General features: G+C 39.3%; 1 protein-coding gene and 1 long non-coding RNA gene across 53 annotated transcripts in view; one reads left to right on the forward strand and one right to left on the reverse strand.

The window, feature by feature from the left end:
* Positions 1-22,068, forward strand: part of LOC109250997 (uncharacterized) — a 190,681-nt gene that overhangs the window by 73,357 nt on the left and 95,256 nt on the right. Inside the window, exons 5-6 of one of the 3 annotated variants that reach the window (XR_002073299.2) lie at positions 14,969-15,118; positions 16,254-16,383. This is a non-coding gene — a long non-coding RNA (uncharacterized LOC109250997). Of the gene's footprint in view, positions 1-14,968; positions 15,230-16,253; positions 16,533-22,068 lie in introns of those variants that run through there. The other 2 variants (XR_008421551.1, XR_008421550.1) reach the window with 2 other exon arrangements.
* SORBS2 (sorbin and SH3 domain containing 2) overlaps positions 1-22,068 on the reverse strand; it is a 347,250-nt gene that overhangs the window by 9,593 nt on the left and 315,589 nt on the right. For 26 of the 50 annotated variants that reach the window (XM_053900849.1, XM_053900848.1, XM_053900853.1 and 23 more), the window contains 7 exons: positions 21,411-21,457; positions 16,746-16,860; positions 16,532-16,660; positions 14,373-14,576; positions 9,706-10,467; positions 8,030-8,224; positions 4,302-4,409 (listed from right to left, as the gene is read on the reverse strand). In XM_053900849.1, coding sequence (XP_053756824.1) covers positions 4,302-4,409; positions 8,030-8,224; positions 9,706-10,467; positions 14,373-14,576; positions 16,532-16,660; positions 16,746-16,860; positions 21,411-21,457 — 1,560 coding nt within the window. Of the gene's footprint in view, positions 1-4,301; positions 4,410-6,211; positions 7,707-8,029; positions 8,225-9,705; positions 10,468-14,372; positions 14,577-16,531; positions 16,661-16,745; positions 16,861-21,410; positions 21,458-22,068 lie in introns of those variants that run through there. The other 24 variants (XM_053900890.1, XM_053900889.1, XM_053900891.1 and 21 more) reach the window with 3 other exon arrangements.

Below are 22,068 nucleotides of genomic sequence, written 5' to 3' on the forward strand. Positions count from 1 at the left end.
ATAATACAAACATAAAAATATAAATAAGTAAATATTATATGTAAAATAAATATAAGCCATCCACAAGCCTATATCCTATTAAATTTCTTCAAATCCTCATCCAATCATATATATATAACTTTTATGCAGAAATAAAATACATATATATCAATTACTATTAATATTTTCTGATAGTTGTCTAGTCTTCTTTTTCATTTTAAGCCACTGCAGAATAATATGCCCTCACGTTGGTGTAGATATATTTTTTTAGTTTTCCTAACCATTTCTCTTTTTTGTTTTCGAAGTTAAGGTTAGTCTAGCCTTTTTACACGTTCATAAGCAGCAATGCTATAAACATTTTTATACAAAGAATTATTTACTTCTTTTGGACAGTCTTTAGAACACACTTCCAGGAGTAAAATTTCTGGCCAAAGATTATACATTCAAGCCACATGATATTGAAAATGCTCATGTTAATCGCTCAAAAAAATTTAAAAATGGAATTAAAAAAATCAAAATGCTATATTTCAAAGCCCATTCGAGGACAGCTACTGTTGTCTCGCAAAAACATCATAGCACCAGTTACAGTGCAGAACAAAGTTATAAATAAGAAAATATCATCTGATGATCTTTTCTTATCTTCAGAGAAAATGTTTTGTAAAATGTATTTCGTTGTGCTCTTTCTACATGTTTAAGTCATTCTAATATTTTTAAGTTGAGTAAAAGTTTTACTTTTCTATCATGGCATCCGGTGCTTGGTAAATCTGGGAGGTCGAATTTCATTGCTCTTTTCTGTTAAATGTGAATATGACTTAATTTTTTAATTTTTTTAAACGTTTTATTCATTTTTGAGAGACATACACACACAGAGTGCGAGGCGGGGAGGAACAGAGAGAGAGAGGGAGACACAGAATCTGAAGCAGTCTCTAGGCTCCGAGCTATCAGCACAGAGCCTGACATGGGGCTCGAACCCACGAACCATGAGATCAGGACCTAGGCTGAAGTCAGATTCTTAACCGACTGAGCCACCCAGGTGCCCCTAAATATGGCTTTAAAGATCAGATTGTTCATTGAAATAAAACAATCTACTTTTAAAGTCCATATGGGACCTTTTGTTGTCATCATTACAATTCTACTTTAATTCCTTTAATTCAACTCATACCATAAGTTATTTAAATGAATCATCCCTTTGGCAACTGGGAACATGGGGCTGTTGCCAGAAGTATGTGGCTCCCTTGATGCCACAGGTGTCTATGTCTCAAGGGGACTCACGTTCCTGGCTGAGCCAGCCAGTAATGTCCTTGTTTTTACCAATCCTTCGCAGTATGTCTTTTCTCTTCCTTTATAGCCTTTAATGAACCTCCCACCCCCTTTTCTGACTTACCAGGTCTCTATACTGTTCACATGCTCAGGCCAAGATTTATCGCAGCCTTTATTAGCAGTATTATCTTGGTGACTTCAGAACTTTTCTAAGTTTACTTTTAACAGGAATCATCTCCATGTGAATCTGGATAGTTAGGAACCAGTTTTGAGGAAATGTGACTAGCTACAGTATTTGAATTAATTTATTTAAAAAATATTTGGTCCATAGAGGAACAAGTAGCATTATAGGGCACATTCCTGTCTTCATGGTATTGGCACTGACTACCAACGTAGCCTTGGATATGTGCCTGAGCTTCCTTTTCTCTAAAACCAAAGAGTTGGTCGGGATGGTGAATAGAATCTTGTCCCCCCTCAGGGAATCCGTTCCCACAGACACACTTCCTCCGTTATGTATAGGTGCCCTCATCAACCTTAACCCTCTGTTGTCAGAGAGCTGTGCCAATTAATTCTCAAGTGTCCCAGTCATGTAAAAACAATCATGGTAACAATTCAGCTTCATTTTTCAGATCAGTGAACCCAAACTCACAGATCATTTCTTAAATCACAAATAAGTAAAGAGAAGAAACAGAATTAAAATGTTGACTGGCGCTCATAGTAAAAGATGACCGTGATGGATTAGCTGGATCAGCATCTTTATTTTGTCTTTTAGGCGGGTGTTTATGTTCCATACGGATACTCAAGCCAATTATCTTCGGAGACTATCTTTTGCCTTTCCCCCGTCCTGGTGTTGTTATAAGGCACAAACCTTGAGGAAAAGATCTGTAACGTATTTGCACTCTATTGCCACCGAATGGTGATTAGTGGAAGCAACACGCTAAAAGTTTCTGCCTTCGGACAGCTCTCTCACAAAGTTTCGTTCCTTCAGCCTGGATTCGTTTTGAAAGGCTACTTTAAAGACCACAGAACGCTGTGGAATAGATATTCATGTGTCTTTCTGACTACCTACTTCCCTTCCTGTGTTTTAAATTCTTGAGAAAAGATCTCTGTGTAGCCACCCGTCTTTTAGGTCTGTGCTTGTTTCTGTTTTAACTCTGCTCATTACTCGTAACTTCTTAGCAGTGTTGTGAGCAATATAGAATATACACTTGTGACATTCAGAGAGTCCTACATGTGTCTTAAGAGTATAGTAAAATTGGAAAACCCAATGAAGCGCCATGTTGTTTTCATGGAATCCTCAATATTTAACTTTTTTCCTCGGCAATGTAGCCATCTTTTTTTTTTTTTTTTTCCTCTCTCTCTCTTTTAGTGTAGCTATTTTTTTTTAAGTTATCAAAAGCAGATACAAATGGGACAAGTTTTAAGCACACGCTAATATTCAAAGCCAGAACCAACCTAACCATAAGGGAACTGGTCTGAAATATCCTAGAATCTCTGGTTTCAGTAAACATCTACTTGCCTAGCTCAGATGGGGAGATGCAGTCTGTCCAGAAGCCATTTGTCTATCTGTGCTTCGGCAGAGGCATTTCTGGTAGCTCTATCTAGTATTTGGTGATTCTTGAGTGAGGATTGGCTGTTACTTTAAATACTAATGTGGAAGAATATTTGAAAGAGTTATAAGCACTTCTAGAGTTTTTCAGTCAATTTTTTTCCAGAAAATGTTAGGTGTAGTATTTGCCAACCAGAATTCTATGACATTCCCCTAATAAAAGTCCCATGTTTATGTTTATAGGATTATTTTTCCTTCTTAAATGATGGTATACAACTTTGGATGAATCTAAAGAATATAGAAAATGTATGTTCCACACAAACACATGTACATAATGTATACATCTGGCAAAGAAAAAAAACTTGAGGTGACCCAAAACATAGCATCTCATTGACCCATGGGAAATTTATGGCTGGGCCACATTAATTGTGGAAAAATCTTTCTTTTTGTTTTGGCTCTAGAAGGCCCTTGTGTGAGTGAGTCTAAGAATCTCTTCAAATCAACATTCCTCTTTCTCTATGGCAACCCAAATCTCTACCTCAGAAACAAAGTGAGGTCTCATTATGCAAAGCAAAAAGCACAAAATTGGCATAAACACAGAGAGGTATCTACATTTTTTGAAAGTAGAAAAGGAAATCCTCTTTGCAATCAATTGGGCCCTTAAATATTTGCAAAGCATAGTCATGTAATAGACCAGGTGAGGTTAAACCAGGGTTTATCAAATAGAAATGGTGAAAAGACTGACTTTTGAGGAGATGGAAATCCCTACAAGCCTTGGCTGCCTTCCCCAGAACTGATAATACCATTTACAACCCGTTCATAGGAAAGCGCTTTCGATGTGATGTTACAGAACCAAAGAGTTACAGGGAAAAGTAATTTCACCTTTAAATTCAATCAAAGCTGTCAAGAGCCTGGGAGTATCTGGAGTCCAGGGCAGTAGCATTGGCTTAAAAAGCGTCATGGAGTGAATGTAGCACACATCACCAGAGCAACAGGGTATTTTGCAACAACAATCGTGAATTTAAAGGGAAAAACAAAACAAAACAAAAAACTGAAATAAACGGAATGCCACAGAAGCAAACATCACTGGAAGCGTGCGAGTTCAGTATATGATTGGTAGCAGCCTTATTCTTCGCACTAAAAACCGTGACTGGAAAACAGCGATTTACAGAGAACGTGGAAACCTGAGACGGACGTAGAAGACGACATACGCTACGCCCTCCTTTGTACCATGAGAATCTGGTCAGACCTTTTTGGATTTTGGAAAGCTTACACACACACACACACACACACACACACACACACACAAAAGGAAAACACATTGCTTAAAGACAGCAGAGGATTTTTGTGTTGATCTGATTTCATAGCTCATCATGGTTGGGGTCACTTTGTCTCAAGGGTACCTCTGGCCCTACTTTACGGGCAAAGCACAGCAATGACAATTAAGGAGGAGCCACCCACTGGGGGTGAATGGCCAGGGTGCCTGGCTCAAGGTGGGGCGTTCTGACCCTACCCTGTGGGAACCGCTGAGCCCTCTGACAGGTGAGCTGCAGTGTCTCCTAGACATCACTGGGCTACGCGGAGGCTTACCCAAGACAAATATCTCGCTTTTTAAGTCAGCCTGGAAAAGCCATAAGAGGTTAGTTAGTTCTTGTCTTCGGTTTACAGCCTTCAGGAGAAGCTTTCCTGTTTTGTTTTTTCATGCACACGCACGCAGCATGCCAAACTCTTGCATAGCAGCAGAGCGGGAAGGGTTCACCAGTCTGCAGACAGCTCTTCTGGCTGCCTGTAGGTTTCACACCACAGGCGTCAGGTGCCGCTTTCATACGGAACTCAACAGGCACAGCAGAGAAAGACTTACAGAGAGAAGCTGGCATAAAGAAGATGTTTGAGTGCGATATCGATGGCTAAGAACACATACAAGAATTTGTACGTCTTTAATAGAATGTTTACCAGTGGGATCCAAGACACCCTCAGATTGGACCTGTTTTTTTTTTTTTTGTTTTTTGTTTTTTTTTTGTGCACATTTGAGTAGATGCAAGGTAAAATAGAGGGAAATTTCACTCAACACCCATAAAGTTTCATAAAAAGTCTCAATTGCTTGTCGGGGCAAATTTTCTGACAAAACACATAGGAAGAAAACATGGCTTTTCTGGGGGAAAATGGTGAAATATAATTAAATACTGAGTATTGTCCTAACTCCACCTTGTGACTATTTTGGCGTTCTTCCAAAGTAAGATTTTTAATAGGACAGTGAATAAGCTAACCTTTCTTGTGCGTGAGTATGCTTTATTTTCTTTCCAGTAGTGGACAGGATCTACCACTTGTCCTTGACAAGTATTTGGGTCACTTATGGGAACTTCAGCAGGACTAAAGAAAGGACTTTTCAATAAAAACATGCTTTTCTAAACTCTCACTGAAGAAAGTTTTTATGATGACTGACCTCAAATCTGCAGTCTGTGGATACGAAACACATTAAACATTTTTCTCTAAGGGGTTATGGCAGAGAATGCTTGATGTGCTCCAGTATCCATCCTTTTCTTGTCTGTCCTCTGTACTAGAATCCTGATAGGCACATGGACCTTCTGAATAAAGTCTTCCTTGGATCTAAATGTGCTCATGTGATAAGTTCTGACAGACGGGATACACAATAGGAAGGGGCTGCGAGAGCTGGTGCAACCACTTTGGACCAGGCAGTGGAGGCTTCTCACTGGGGAGATGATGTGCAAAAATAAAATGGAATCTCCTGGGTTTTCTGATGATTCTGGAGCCACATACCAGCCCTGGATGCCCGACACTTAGGTACCAGAGAAATATACTTGTATGTTGTTTAAGCCGTTGTTATTTTGAGTTTTTTGGCACAGCAGCTGTCCCCATTTCGACTGATGCGGGGAGGGGTTCTACAAACATCAAGGCTCATAGAGGAAAAAGACATTTAGCTCTTAGAATGATGTGGACAAACAGCTGGAAAGATCATTTGAACATATTAGGAAGAATCAGGGCTTAATTCCATGTTGGAAACCGTGCTCAAGGGGGTCACTCTCTGATGGGATGGCTTTAGAGTGAGGAGACTTCCCAATGGGCCCACAAAAATTGAGTTTCTTGGAAGAAGCCCAAAGAAGAGTCCTTCTATCTCTTCATAAAGAGTCCACATGCCATAAGTCTCTTAGATGGAATTGGAAGTTCGGCTTATAGGAGAACTGAGAATTACGATAATTTTTATTATGAAAAACCATTATTAAAAAAAAAAGATGTTCAAAAGAGTAGAGAAAATATTGGTTTCTGATTTATGCATTGCTCATAATTTATATGTACATTTTCAGCCTTCTGTCATCGATAACGTGTTGGTGAATTTTGCGTTTATGGAAGATTTTGGATTGGATATGACAGGCTTACATTGTCTCAGAAGATACTTCACAGGAGTAAAATTGCATCAAATTTTATTAAAAGAATAAAAGTGCATTAAATGGTTGATAAGGATTGATAAAAGTGTAATGATTCATGCATACTATGCTATACCTACTAAAACATTATTAAAATTTTATTTTATCTTTGCTTTTAGTGCAGGGTTACTTTCTTGGTAACGAGCATAACGTATAACATTCTTGAAATGGAAGAAATAGGAAGGCTTCTTAGAGGACTCAAGCCTGCACAGTTTATCAGTATCAGACGTGGGGTTAAACTATAATAATGGCCTGAGATTTGCAGCTGTTTCAATTTGCATTTATATTTACAATAAGCACCAACGAATTCATCAACTTATATCTTTCCAATGAATAGAAAAAGACATTTATAAGGTTTTCAAAAACTCAGTGGGGGATTGAAAGTTATCATTTGCTCTTGAGTATGAGATAAAATAGAGAAAAAAACCACTTCATTTTTCCGGAGTTAGTTATTTGATGTAGTTATGAAAAGTATTCTTTGGAAACATTGTTATTGTAAATATGTCCGTTCTCTCATACCATTCTGCAAACAACTGACACCTAACGTGTGTATCAGTTGAGCTTGGTTCTTGAAGAATGAACTTGCATAAATCTTGGTTTTGTCCTTGATAGTACAATGCCAGTGAATGATCTTTATCTCTCTAAATTCTAAAAATCCAAACTGATTCTAAAGTTATTTAGCCATTTATTAACTAAGTTTAAGGGCTAAAGAACAAGTAGGGAAAGACAGGGAATAAATACTTTGGCCTTAAAAAGAGAACCACAGAAGGAATGGGGGTGGGGGGGGGCGAGGCAAATTCCTGGTCTTAGATAATATCTAAAGTATTATTATTTTTAAGATTTCCTAATTATTTCATGCCGGCCAAAATGAAATCTCAAAGGGCAAAGAGCAACTAGTCTTTAAAGTATTCCACTTTTTCAAAAATTCCTTTCACACATTAGATGAATTCACATTCACATTGGACTATTTTGTTGGATGGAGTTAGTGATGGGAGTTGGGAGTATTGTGCAGATGGCATTTCTCTGGTGTTGGTGCTTCCTGGTAAAGAAACTCGACTCTACCAGAGCCTTCGAGTTTTCCCTTAACTGCAGAGGCTCTCATTCACATTCAAAACATTGGATGTGAGGATGGGTTATTATTTGAAGTCTATCACCTTTTGTCTAAAGGAAGAGATTTCAGGATCATGCTGATTGTAGAAGCCAAGCTTTTCTGTGATGGAGTCATTTCATGCTGTGGTTGTCATTAAATGTCTTTCCAGGGCCAGTCATTAATTTTGTTGAAAGTCTTTTTTCCTGGTGTCCTTATGGGGAGTTGAAAGTTAGGGGAACTGTCAGCCCACAGGGCTCTGAGTTGGGTGCTTTTAACAAAGGGAAGTATCATTCCTGCATCCTCATTAATTTACTTCAGTTTTGTGGAAGAACAGAGCTCAAGACAGTGCTGAAGATCATCCTGCCCTTGGGCTCTGCTAAACCTGCTGATGGGTGAGAAACGTGGGAGGCAGTGAGCCCACTGAGAAGTGACAGGAGATGACAGGCACCAAGCTGATGTCTTTGAATGGGATGGTTCTCCAAAAAAATACCTAATGATTGCTTTTTATTTTTCTATGTAAAATTGATTTTGGGTATGCAAGCGTGTCTTTTAAATTTTTGGGATAGAGGCCATGCCAATGATGTTAAAAGTTAGCAACCAATATTTACACGACTTCTTAGAACTTGTAAGATGGCACAAATCTAAATACATCTAATTAATAAAATTCATTTAAAGGCATGCAATAAACCACACTCGGGATGCAGTTACCTTTAATTTTGGTGAATTTATCTCCTGTTGATAAGGGTATTTAGGGAGAAGGGGAGGTGTGTAGGGCTGGGTAGTCTGAGAAAGTGTAGAGGCCAAGTCAGAGACAGAGGCCCAGGGAGAATGGAAAGGAAGGGAGGGAAGGACACCGCTGGGAAAAGGTGTAGACGTTCGATCTCCCGGAGAAAATGAAGGCGGCTTAAAGATTGAGGAAAGACAAGATGTGATTACACTTGTGCCCAGAATGAGGTTATGTGGTCTTTAGAGAATATCCCCCAAAGTTGAATAATGTTCAAGTTACCAAATGCCCTGGGAAGTGACATTTATGACAAATTCTTGCTTTAAATTCTTGCTTAACTTTTTCTTTCGAATTTGACTCAAAATCCCCAGTGAGTGTGATCATTTTTCTGATGTGGGTGGCTGGACAGAAGAACCCCCCATAGTCTACAATTTTAGAATATATTTACAGGATGGCTGCTTCTAAACATGAAGGAAAAACTACAAACCTGCAATGACTCTTTGTTACTTGCTTGTAAAGTAGATTACGATTTCTAGCTGGTTAGTTACAAAGCCGGGGAACTGATGTGTGCCAGCAGCTATTTGAATAACTGACTTAGAAACATGCTTGACTTTCTGTAATGAATGATCTCTTTTACTAAGTAGTGTATTTGTTTATTTTATACAAATACAGGCATGGCTGGGTTCTTTGTGCAGATGACCTTTTCTCTCCTGGTTGAGGAACTAGCCAAGCCTCGGGGTTTTGTGGATGTCCAGGGGTCTCATAGGCACTGATCATTATTTAAGCCCACGAACGTCCTATAGTACAGGCCACGTGCCTCTATATTTGTTATTGGCAAGGTCTTAATAGAAAACTATGGGATTTTAAAAATTATTTTTGTTTTCTAAGATTTAAAATAGACGATCCATGGGGGAAAGTGACTGCAGAGTAGCATGATACAAAACATTTTGTTTCCTAATTTCAGTATTTGCCAGTAATCGTATTTTCTTTCTAAATTACAGGTTACATATGTGAGAAATGAAGTTTTGTTTTTGTCTTAAGAGAAAAATTTACAAACTAAAGATTTAGGGTATGTCCCCTCTTTACTAATTAAAATCATTGCTCAAGATTCTTTGTAAGATGAAAATGCATTAGTAGTCTTAAGTGGTCACCAACCTGCAGAAATTATTTCTTCCGAGAGTTAAAAGGGTACCGGCGTGCCTTTTGGTTCTTCTGTCTCTCTCCCTTTTTACAAACTGCCATTGGAATTGGACTCGTCTCTCTGTGTATCAGTTTTCTAATTTCTCAAGTGGGGCTAATAATATAACCCATCTCATTGACGAAGAGTTCTTAGAACACTGATACTCAGTAAGAGTTCAACTATGTAGCTATCATTATTAGTAACAAAAAGTCAGGAAGACTATCAATTATAGACTGTTTAAAATATGAATTTCTAGTCACAAACAAATAATGGAATGATATCAGACATTTACATCATCTTACTAAAATTTGGTGAGTTTCCATACACCCCTCCACCCCCAACTTACGTAGTGCTTGTGTTTCTTAGGAGGAAGCCTTTTAGGGCAATGCCAAAATTGACGTTTAGTAATGTGATTAACTGTACTAGCTAAATATAGTTAAGACGGGTTAGTTCTTTGGTAATTAGGCAAGGTTAAAATACCTCAGTACTGGTTTTCACTGCACTGCTGTCTTCCTTAGGGATCCTAGGGTCTGTGGGGGTGGCTACTGGATATTTTAAACAGTCAGGTTGCCTCTCTTCTTCCTCCTCTTCGATGTTCAGGCTTGGTGTCACCTCTGTGCCGTCGCGGGCACACCACAAGGCATCCGCTTCTCGACACTCTGGCCCTCTTGGGACGCCTGACAGAAACCCCTCATAGATATCCTCATCTTCCTCTCCGATGGCGGGGAGACTTTGGGGCAAGGGAGCCACATTAGTGTGTGCAGAGGCCACAAACTTGTCACCTAGGACTTCGGGTACTTTCTCAGGGCCTCCAAAGCCCTTTCGTCTTTTTGTCAAACCTGCACATTTGTTCTGAGTTGTCTTTCTGGGATCTTGAAGTGGTGTTGCCTCAGAAGGCCGGACTGCGGCTGAGGTCACCCCTGAGCGGGGGAAAGGCAGCAGAGAAGAAGGGGATTTGGCAGGTGCGGATGCTGGAGGCAAGGGGAGGAGATCTGAGGGCTCCTCCTTAATTTCGAGGACGATCTCCTCTAGGATATTTGGTTTGGCTTGGTCGGCTGGTAAGGTTAAAGCACCAAGCTTCTCCAATTCATCCAAGAAATTGTCCAGAGAGTGAGGCGGTGCTGGGGTCAGAGGGTTTGCTGGTGGGCACTCGGCTGTCAGACGCAGCCGCCCCTGGGCTGTCCTATCTGAGCCCGGTGAAGCTTTGTGCGTGGGAGGAGGGGCTGGTTCACTGAAAGCCAACTTAGAAACGAGCAGGGATTATAAGGTTAAAATGTAAACCGAGAAAATCATACATCAAAACACAGAGACAGAGAAATGCAGGGAAGTTGTGGTAATAAATAGAAACATATTTTACGCCGTGGTCTCGATTTGTGGATATTTTTGCGGAATTTAAATAAAATCCTTCGCATGTTAACTGGAAGGTTATCTGAACAATGAAACTCTCCTAGTATTTGGAAGGGGTCTTAGGTGTCAAATGATAAGGTAAAGCTGTAGTAGAGATAAGAAGGTCAGACAGTGAATCCCTAAGTGATTTTATCTAGGGGATCAGCTCTTTTAAACTAGGCTTCACATATGACTCTGAAATAATGTTACTGTAAAATGAAAACCAATAACGAAAACTTTTCTTATTCCCTGAATTTGTTTACTACTGTTCTTTCTGCCTGTAAGAGTGCCAAATCTTTTGAACTTCCATGATTTTTTCACTTATGTTTTGCAACGTAATTATAGCGTATGGCATAAAATATTTTTACATCATTATGCATGAATACATTTCCCAGTGAATCAATTCTGAAAAATATTTTCCAAGAGCAGAAACCCCTGATCAGAATGAAAGTAAAGATAACTACTACTTCAAGGTTTAAAAAACCCAAAGTAAATGTTTACATAGAAAGGGAACATATGATTTTAAGGGGAGTAAACTTCTGCTAGGACTCCCATTCTTTTATGTAAACCTGTGGAGTATAATTTATGAAACTTAATCTCCTGAAGTAAAAATATACTTCAGTGGATCTTACTATTATCAGTATATTTTGGATATATTGAACAAAACAGAATGGTAATGGAAATTCCTTAAAAGTAGTTCTGGAAGGGCTGCCTAGAAACATTCTAAGACATTCTATTGCTGAACTGGAAAGAATGCTACATGCTGTACGTAGGAAGGCCTTGACAGTCTGGTGGATGGCATTTTACTGTCATTCTCTCCAGGGAGATGGTTTGGGTCTGGAAGATTTTGGAGATGCATTTTCTCGTTGGTTATTTAGGATGAGACCTCACTCATGCACTCGGCACTCTTGGTCCTAAGGCCACTTAACTTTTGACTTCTGTGTCCTTTAACCGGAATGGGGCATTAATACAATTTATTTAGCTATTTTTTTAAAGGAAATATGATGTCCTGTCACCTTGGGGTGGGGGTATATAAGCCAAAGAGTCACAAAACTCACGTGAGCATCCTAACAGAAGATTCAGGTGGTCTTTAGTCCTCCTAGCACCTGATGCAAAGTGATACTATACATGTGGTCTGTTACTAGATAGATAGCCACCCCTAGCAGGTCCTGTCTATGTTCAGTTTTTAGTAAGACAGAAATTACCTAAGTCTCATTTCATAGTCTAGAGAAATTCTCTTATTGGCCAGCATTCTATCTTATGCTCTTTGTTATGCAACAGAATAACAGATTTTGAACCTCTGTGAAACGCATAAGAATTCTAGATGATTACTTTTCGCTTTCATTTTCTCTCATGGTCAGGAATACTATGTAGACAAGGAAGAAAGATCTTTCAATCCCACTGTTGTCATGACTACCACTGTCACTATTACTGCCACTACTCCGGTGCTGTTACCACGACGGCTGCCAGTATACATGTTAACAGGTTCCAAATGCTTAGCTTTACAATGGACTTGCTTCTACAAAAAGGCAAATTACGTATCTGAGATACCTACATAACATAAATATACCTATAATACAAAAATCACATAATTACCTTTCCTCCCTAAAGCATTCGAATTGGATTCAACTACACTAAAAGCAGAAATATCAGAAATGGTATCAACTTCCATTTGGATCTCCCCTAAAATAAAGATAGTATGTCAGGAAATGTGATTTAAATGTGTCAGAGTGATGCATGAGTCAATGAGTTCTTTCCTCTATTTGCAAATACCAGTTAGAAAATAGGATACATAACATTTCGTGTATTTTGGATGTCATGGCTTAGAAGTATATTATAGTTCTTTTTCTGAAAATGATCCAGTTCAACACTAGTGAGAAGTTTCCCTTATTAAGTCAATGATATCATAGATTACCAGATGGGTCGAAATCATTAAGCATTTTTTTTTTTCAAATTATGGACATAAGCTTTTCAACATATTTTCTTCCCAGCAGTGAGAATAAAACACTAATTAGTTTTTAGTGAAATTTCTCTATTTATAAATCGTAAAATCTGGTATTCTAAGAGAAAGTTTAGGAAACTGAAAATACATTTAAATCATATCCACAACAAGGATTAAAACACTGTGATCTACAGTATTACATTGCCAGTATTAATTAAGACATTATGGAAGAATTTCTTAAATATTAAATAAGGCTTTCTAGATAAATGCCTATTCTTTCTTATAATATTTTGTTTGAAGGTACAGTTGCTTTGAAATTCATCTGGTAGTTTTTTAAGATGACTGAATGGTAAATAAGACAAATATATGGTTGAAGGTTCTGATATTGTCTTTTTATCAGTAGGAACTATTGAAGGAAGGATGTTGCTCTCTAACGCTAAGCTCTGGTAGTGAAGTCAACCTACTAAAGAAGATTCTGGAAAACTTTATTATCAACCAGACACAATCTGATTACCGTTCTGTTATCCAGTGTTGCCAAACTGTTCTATTATTCAGTGATAAGGGATTTATAGCAATCACCCTGCAACGGAAACCCAGTCTTCAAAGAGTAGAATAAATAAAATGCCCTTTTAAAAGAAAATGCTTCTCTTCGGATAGTAGATTCTTAGCTCATTTACATATGTAAAATCCTTGTAGACTCATTTTCAAGGAGTAGTTTAGGTCACTGGGGATGCTCTCTTGCTTTGGGACATGAAATGATTTCATGTCTGTGATGTTGATGTTATTTTGCTAGGGCCAAATGGTTTAGTTTTCCATGTCCCAGCCTTGGTCTCAGTTAAAATTTTCAGTAAGTTATGGGAAACAAAATGTTTAAAATGTTGGGAAGTACTTACAATATTTTGGAAATAATTCCTTGGTAATTTAAAGTTTTACTCTTGAAAGTCAATGAAAAGGAGACAGAAATCCCTAAATACCATCCATGAGAAGAACACAACATATTATATATAATTCAATAGAAAATTAAGAACAATTTCACACTGTGAGTAAAGAAAGTAGAATAGCCTTTTTCTTTTTCTTTTTTGGAATAGCCTTTTCTAATCAACCAGTTCAGGAAGCAAAGTCCCTTTTAAACTACATGTTGAGAAAGGTAATTATCTTTAGCTACTGGCTCTAGTGAGACAGTGGAAATCATCCTAAACCTAATAAAACAAACTTGAGGACTCCTAAGAACCAATGACATTTTCATTCAAACTAATAAACAAACTGACTTACAGACCTTAATTAAAAATTTTTACTTTCTCTCTTTCTGTACCAAAATACCCCAAGACTTTCATAGAATTTTGTCAACTCAATTACCATGTGTTGTTGAAATAAACCATTTTGGGATCTATCTATCTACCTATCAATACATTCTATACTTATATTTACTACTTACACCTGCATAGAATCCATGTAAAACATGCATATCTAAAAATAAAATCAAGCTTCAGAAAAAAATTGAGTTTCAAAAAGCAGCTATAATTGCATACATACATACAGACGTATATCATATAGGATTTTATGATGCTAATGTTTTCTCTTTCAGTATTTCACTTTGAAAATAAAATTATCCAAATCAAGCATGAAACCTTTGTGCTAGCACCCCTCAGAAAGATTCAATTATATTGACTTGACATGGCACGCACACTCAGAAACATAACATGTACATTTTGTCGCTTTGCAATAGGTATGATGTTTTAGTCTATGCCTAACATCCCATGTCGATGATCTTGCATCAAGCTCCCAAACATGACGCTAATATGCTAGGATGTCTTCTTACCTTATTTGAACTTAAGCTGTGGATTCTATCACTAGAATAGCTGTGGGGTATTGGAGGGTCAGGGTAGTCCTCAGCACCTTTGGTTGTATTCTTCTTGACAACTTCTACGTAGGAAACAGGGAAGATGCCTTGTCTGCTGGTTCCTGGAATTTTACCTTCATACCAGTTTTGATCAACTCTTTTAAGAAGAATAACTCTATCTCCCTGCAATGAATATTAGGAAAATGCATTATAAATACAGACGTGGTAACATAAAAACTGTCAATTGTCAATGGTTTCTAATAAGCAATAGCTTTCCATCTGGGAAAGTTTGATACCTCCAGTTGTTATGATTGTTGTTTGTTGTTTGTTTTTGTCAGGGGAATGAAAATGAAGGCTCTGAGCTCATTCCCAAATTACAGATTATCAACATGTACAATACGTAATCATTCATCGATGACATTAGAATCTCCCCTAAGGATGCTTGGTTTGTGTGAATGGGCTTACACATGTTCACACCGGTACCATGTGAAATGCCTTGTATCAGTTACTTTAAAAAGCAGAATAGTTTAACAGGGAAAACCTCAATGACAGTAGCGTTATCCTATCATTGACAGGATTCGGGGAAACGACCTTCTGCAGGAAGAGCTTCAAAACAGTGCAACTCAGCTCGCTGTGATTGTGTATCTGAAATGGATTACGGAAGTCAAGCTCCGGAAGGGAGGAAGTTGAATGGCATACCGTTTTGCTTTCTTGATCTACATGTGGTAAGCAGGAGCAAAGAGTAAGGCTGGCAGGATGGGGCAAAGGACGTACCCTAGATAATCCACAGCTGTGCCCAGGGCCGACACCCACCTGGTCTGGATCAAGATCGTGTAACACCACTCACTATCCATTCTGATTGGCCTCTGCATAGAACATAACCGAGGAAAAGTAAATCTCCCTAATGTTAAAATTGCACTGATTTTCTGGGCAGCACGCTGCTGTTGCCAGGCTGTTGCTGGAGCTATAAATTGCATTGGCAGAAGCTTCTCTTTATAGTATGAAACATCAGCCGGGATGGTTCATGGAATGTTGTGTTGTCGCTGGGACGGTAGACGAGGAGAATGGGTTGATGATGCAGAACCAGGGCCGAGAAGGGAGAATGGGATGAGGTTCTGCCGGTACAAGAACCGTGTCGTTTGCCTTCCTTGCCCCTGGCTAAGGGATTCGCCAGTAGGTGAAGGAGTTCTAGAACCACCCTGCCTGGGACTCTCTAGCCTGTGCTCTGTGCAGACACGTGGTCAACTCAAACAAACGAATGTGATGGTTTAGCAAATCATGAAGATAGTTTGTTTGATCTTTCTGCGCAGAAACAAATTAAAAAGAGTTCTTTCTGGGGGCACCTGGGTGGCACAGTCAGTTAAACATCCAGTGTTTGGTTTCGGCTCAGGTCATGATCTCACGGTTCCTGAGTTCGAGCCCCACATAGGGCTCTGTCAACACGGAGCCTGCTTGGGATTCTCTCTCTCTTACTCTCTACCCCTTCCCCCCATGCTCTCTCTCTCTCTCTCTCTCTCTCTCTCTCTCTCAAAATAAATAACTAAACATTAAAAAATTAGAAAAAGAGTTCTTCCTGATATTACTAACATACTAGAATTGGATCGGTTGCTAGTGAAATTTGGGTCAGTCATGAGGCCTAGAGAAGGCTGATCAGGGGAACAGCCCTGCACAAAAATGTCTCCTCAAAAAGGCTCTGTAGGGAGAAGTACCTTCATTACGTTAGGACCGTTCCTGGATTCCAAGATAAAAGTAAATGTTGAAACACCCATTTTTTTTTTTAATTTGAATAATAAGGCAGCAGGACAAACAATATTTTGAAGTGTATGCAAGTGCTTTTCCTTTTGATGTTTCCATGTATAGAGCTCCTGGCTGTTCAGCCTGAGGCGCCCCTTGGAGGAGACGTGGAACCTGCCATGCTAAGCCTGGAGGGAAAGTCTCTCTGAGAAGCTGTGCATCCCCCAGGGGACCTCTTCTGGAAGGACACGGAGCGGTAGGTGACAGCGCCTCAGGGTGGCCTCATAGAGTCCTTTGTAGCACATGGGGGAAACACAAAAACGTCCAAGGAAATAGATAACCTATTTTAGTTTTGGAAATACACAGCCTTTCAAAAGCCCTGTTGACGACAACGGCCAGGGTACCTTTCTCAGCGACAGCTCCACGTTTGTGTCAGCATTGAAATTATATTTGGCTACAGCTTCTCCGATTTCTCCAGGCTGGGCTGGGGGAGGCGGTCTTGCAGGCTGTGCCTTCTCAGGAGGCGTGAGTTTCTACGAGGGGAAAAAAGTTATCTATTCTTGATCTGTGGCGACTTTGGAAACAGCAGCCATGGGAGAGGGAAGGGGTAGGACTTACCTCCACGTAGGAGATGGGAAAAATGCCCACTCTCCCGTGGTGCTCTCCCTCATACCAATTTTGATCAATTTTCCTGAGGATGTAGACAGTATCTCCTTTCTTAAATGACAGCTCCCTGGAAGAGACACGTTTCAGGGTTGGGTTCCCCACCCCCCCCCCCCCGACCCCTGATGTGTAGCCATTACTCTTAAGATCAACACTCTCACTTGATCTGTATTTGGCTGAGAAACGTACTTTCAGTATGGAATAATCCGTCAAGCCCAGTTACATCAGGATTTTCGTTGCAAACCCTTAGAATTCACTTATAACTTTAAAAGTGATTTCAAAAACCGAACAAATAGAAACCTCGTGTTTGATACAAGGCACAGGCAAACTGATATGAAATTGAAAGGCCAGGATGGACTATTGCTGCGTAATCATTAGTTTACTGTGGAGGAGTTGTTAGGCTTGGCGTAATGATAGATTCGCTCTGCACTGATCTTGTTAGTTCTGAAGCTAGTGAGATAGAACCTTAACTTCTCTTTCTTTCTGGCCCCCTTGGATGTGCTAAAGCTTACAATAAGGAGAATAAGTAGCTTTAGCACCGAAGCGCCATCATCAGAAAAATTTTTATTTACACGTCTTGGAAGCTGGTTGTCGGGCATTTATTTAACTGGCATATCTTGATAAGGAATTTATTTTGTGTAAAGAAAAAGATTTTATTCTTCAATGGAGCGCAGACATAAACATGTTTTAAGTCTAAAGACATGCACGGGTTGCTTGCTGCCTTTATAGCTTTTGTTTTTAAAAAGTAAAAGTATTTTCAGGACACCATCTATGCTTTTCCATTTTGGTTATTTCTAAGAAGAAACCTATATGCCTGCTTATTTCCTAAGTAGGTAGATGTGGGTATGTAGTTTTAAGCTATAAAAACATTACTTATTTTAGATAATTCATGCCTACCTTCTCATCCCCACTGCATCTGTTTTTGACGGCTTCATTATCCAGGTAACTGTCTGTTTGCTGTTTTGCCCTCGTAATTACGTTTTGTCGGAGGACACTTATTTCACATCTTTTCCCAAGAGCCCTACTTTCCTACACATCTGCCTCCCCATTCTGGAATCTTCTGCAATGTTTAGTTCAGAATCTTGAGTTGGATCGTTTATATGTGCAGAATGGATCATGAAGAGAGCTGGATATCAGATGTAGCATATTTCTCATTGATTAAAATAATTAATTGAAAAACTGTTACATATTAGGGGCGCCTGGGTGGCTCAGTTAAGCGTCCGGCTCTTGATTTCAGTTCGGGTCATGATCTCAGGGTCGTGGGATCCAGCTCCGAGTTGGGCTCCATTCTGAGCACAGAGCCTGTTTAAGATTCTCTCCTCTCTCTCTGCACTGCCCACCCCGAACCCCCTCCCACTTGTGTGCACTCTCTCTCTCAAATAAAAAAAATAAAAAACTGTTGCTAATTAAAGAATTATTGCACAGTTCGAAGTGTTAAAATCTTCACATTGAAAGTGTGTTAAATTTTCAGTAACCCTAAAGACAGAGGAGATTCAAGGAGTCTTACATTCCAATACAGCACTCCCTTCTTTTATGCAAATGCCTGATGTAGAAAACAAAAAACAAAATATTTAATGTTTGCAATCCAATAGCTTTCTGAGTACCAGGTGTGTTTTGTTTCTGGAAATGAGACTAGGAAGCTTAGCTTTTTTTTAAAAACAAGTCAATTAGAGAAAACTTTTTCTTTCAAATATGAAAAGAAATCTTTTCTATTTTTAAAGGCTTGTATTTAAATGTTTTAAGCCTTCTACATAAAGGACAGAAATCTCACTTAACAGCTTTCAAAACTGCGTCTCAGACCCAGAATTTCTGAGTCCCATAATGGTAAGCTTGCTTTCTCCCTCCCAAACCCTTTTAGAATGGTGGCCACTGACAACCTTTGGAAATGACGTTTTATGTCTTTTTCCTATTTAACAATTGAGACATTATGTCTGGTGAGTTACTGAGCTGTATCGTTAGCTGTGTTGTTAAAAAATTAAACTTTTTGCATTAGGTAAAGACAAGTAGCTTTTATTTTATTTTATTTTATTTTAGTTTTGTTTTTTTAAGACAAGTAGCTTTTAAAACAGATGTTTCTTTAAAGCAGATATGTCTGTCTCTTGTTTATAAGATGTTAGGCACAAAAAAGCACCCACATCTAGCTATTAATTAAAAGCACGTAAAAATGTGGCTGGGCCTTTGTTAACAGTCAGTGCTTCTGGGTGTGTGAGCCTTTGAAAGCTGTGTGAGTCGTCCAGAACCTCGATTTTTGTGTCAAATAGGTTAACTACACTGGGGAGTGCTCTTTACATCTCCTAAAAACAGAACGAGAGGAATATGATTGAACGGCAGTCAGATAAATGTATTTATGGTATGTGGGAAACATTTTTTGTTTTTGTTTTTTACTAACATTATGGGATGACTTCCATGGGTGATTACTGAATCGACTTCCCTGAAGGCTACAATTACACAATTAGATCCTGTTGGTTTAGGAAGATTTGGTGAAAGGTGGGGGGGGGGTGTTGCAGATAACCCTGCAGGAGGGCTGTGCCATTTGCAAGCCTGGAACCCTTGCTGACTCGGAGCTTGCACCAGGAGGACATGGCCTTGGAGGATGGCATCAGGCTTGGCAACTGGAGCAAACAAAATCCAGCGACACAATCAACACCCCAACACTCGCCTCTGCACTACACCTCACCTTTCTCTCACGGCTTGTTTTTTATTGAGCCTTGTCAAAAAGCGGTGGGCCCTGGGTGGATACCTTTCCCGTGTCATATGCCCTGTCATTCCTCAGGGGTTCATACACTTAAAAAAGCTTTTGATGGCTTGTCACAAAGAAGAAATGACATTTACATGTTCTGTACCGTTCGCTTATGAAATCGGCATGCATCATGCACGTTGTCGCACCATAACCACAGAGCAGTAATAAGGGCGAGAAGGTGGTAGGCACGAAGCAGGTGTTACTCATCTCATCAAAAAAGGAAAAAAGAGGTAAGCTTTCGTCAGGATTTTTTTAAATACCCGATTTAAGCCACGTTTGACATCTTAAATTCTGTTTTTTAATTTTTAAAAATGTTTATTTAGTTATTTTGAGACAGCGAGAGAGAGAGAGACAGAGAGAGAGGCACAGAGCCTGATGCAGGGCTCGAACTCACGACTGTGGCATCATGACCTGAATCGAAACCAAGAGTCAGACGCTTAACTGACTAAGCCACCCAGGTGCCCCAACATCTTAATTTCTAAATAGCATTTTCCTATTTAGTTCATTCTCCATCTCAGCAGCATTACAAAAATCTGAGTGATTTTATCTTTTTACATGTCTTATGTCAGAGACAGTTTCTAGAACTAGTAATATAATATGCATTTTAATGAATAAAGTATTTTGTTATTATGTATTATATATATATTATATATGTTCCGTCTAAACAACAAAGGATAATTTAATGCCAATGTACAATGATTTCAATATCTTCAATTCTAATGGAGACCAAAGTTTCTTAAATAAGGTCTGTACACATGGGCCATGACACTTCTGGGAGACTGCCTCCCTCCCTAGCCTTTCTTAACCACATGCCCATCTGATGAACAAGTTCATAAGGACAAAGGTTAAAAAAAATACTGCAGCAAAGGAGTATGAAAACACTAACATCAAAAGAGTGCAGGAGGAGGGGTACCTGGGTGGCTCAGTCCGTTAAGTGTACAACTCTTGATTTCAGCTCAGGTCATGATCTCCTGTGGGGTCCAGCCCTACTTTGGGCTCTGCACTGAGTGTGGGGACTGCTTGGGATTTTCTCTCTCTCTCTCTCTCTCTCTCTCTCCCTTTCTCTTCTCTCCCACCCCCCCACCTCTGTCTCAAAAAATAAAGAAAGAAAAAGAAAAAGAAAAAAGAAAAAAAGGACCACAGGAGACAATTTTGCTCAGGATCTCCAAGTTTTGAGTGTTAAGACGTGGAGATATTACTCGAAGAATCTTTGTACACAGTTCTACCCTTCAATCCCACAAACTATCCTGGATATAGTTGGATAAATAGGTGTTATCAAATTCTCCCAGTGAGTGTTAATTATTCCCCAACACTGAATTTTTATGCTATTCTTGACACAAAACTTCTAGAAAACAAGATTCTTTTTTAAAAAAAATTTTTTTAACCTTTATTTATTTCTGAGACAGAGAGAGACAGAGCATGAGTGGGGGAGGGGCAGAGAGAGAGGGAGACACAGAATCTGAAGCGGGCTCCAGGCTCTGAGCTGTCAGCACAGAGCCCGACGTGGGGCTTGAACTCATAGACTGCGAGATCATGACCTGAGCCGAAGCCGGACGCTTAACCGACTGAGCCACCCAGGTGCCCCGAAAACAAGATTCTTAATTCCGTTTTATTTGCCCTATCCTTTTGAACTCATGGTACACTAGATGTTCAGTGTCACTTAAAACCCAACGTTTCTCAAGAAAATTACAAATGAAAATAGAATTAGCCGTATCCCAATTAATTGTGAAGGAACCATTAGTTATAGCTGATTGCTGAATTCGCTGAATTGGGACTTAGACCTTATCGTAATACACCCCATTAGAATATTCACCTCTTAAAGTATTACCAAAGTATTTAAAGCCAACCTAAGTCACATAATGAATATTTATCTTACTTACTTAGACGTCTGAGCTTTAAAATCGTAAACAGCTTTTGCAGGCAATTTCTGAAAGGGAAAGTAAACAGTTAGTGCTAACTTAAAATTTGGATTTTTTTTTTTTACAAGAAAGCAATTTCATGTGAATTAAAGGGAAATGAAAGCACAAGGAGTGAGTAAACATATATAATGTAAACCCTCTATGCAATTCATAAGTCAACCAATTAGTTCTTCATTTAGGTATTTAAGCTATAACAGGAGTGTAATAGATGGCTTGCTCACCGTAATTACTAAATATCATATTTCCTCTTAGAAACTAAGGTAGATGGGGGCACCTGGGTGGCTCAGTCGGTTAGGCAGCCGACTTCAGCTCAGGTCATTATCTTACAGCTTGTGAGTTCGAGCCCCCCATTGGGCTCTGTGCTGACAGCTCGGAGCCTGGAGCCTGCTTTGGATTCTGTGACTCCGTCTCTCTCTTCCCCTACCTGGCTTGTGCTCTGTCTCTGTCTCTGTCTCTGTCTCTCTCTCTCTCAAAAATAAGGAAACATTAAAAAAATTAAAAAAAAGAAACTAAGGTAGATGAACACTGCAGTACAATTCCAGAGGGATCTGTCCCAGGTATAATTCTGGCTTTTCCTGGGTCAGTTGCCCTGTGTCTTATGTGTTAACACAACTCCTTT

The sequence above is a fragment of the Panthera pardus genome, unplaced genomic scaffold, assembly GCF_024362965.1.
Source record: "Panthera pardus isolate Hobbes unplaced genomic scaffold, ASM2436296v1 HiC_scaffold_13, whole genome shotgun sequence".
In the NCBI taxonomy this organism is placed as follows: domain Eukaryota; kingdom Metazoa; phylum Chordata; class Mammalia; order Carnivora; family Felidae; genus Panthera; species Panthera pardus.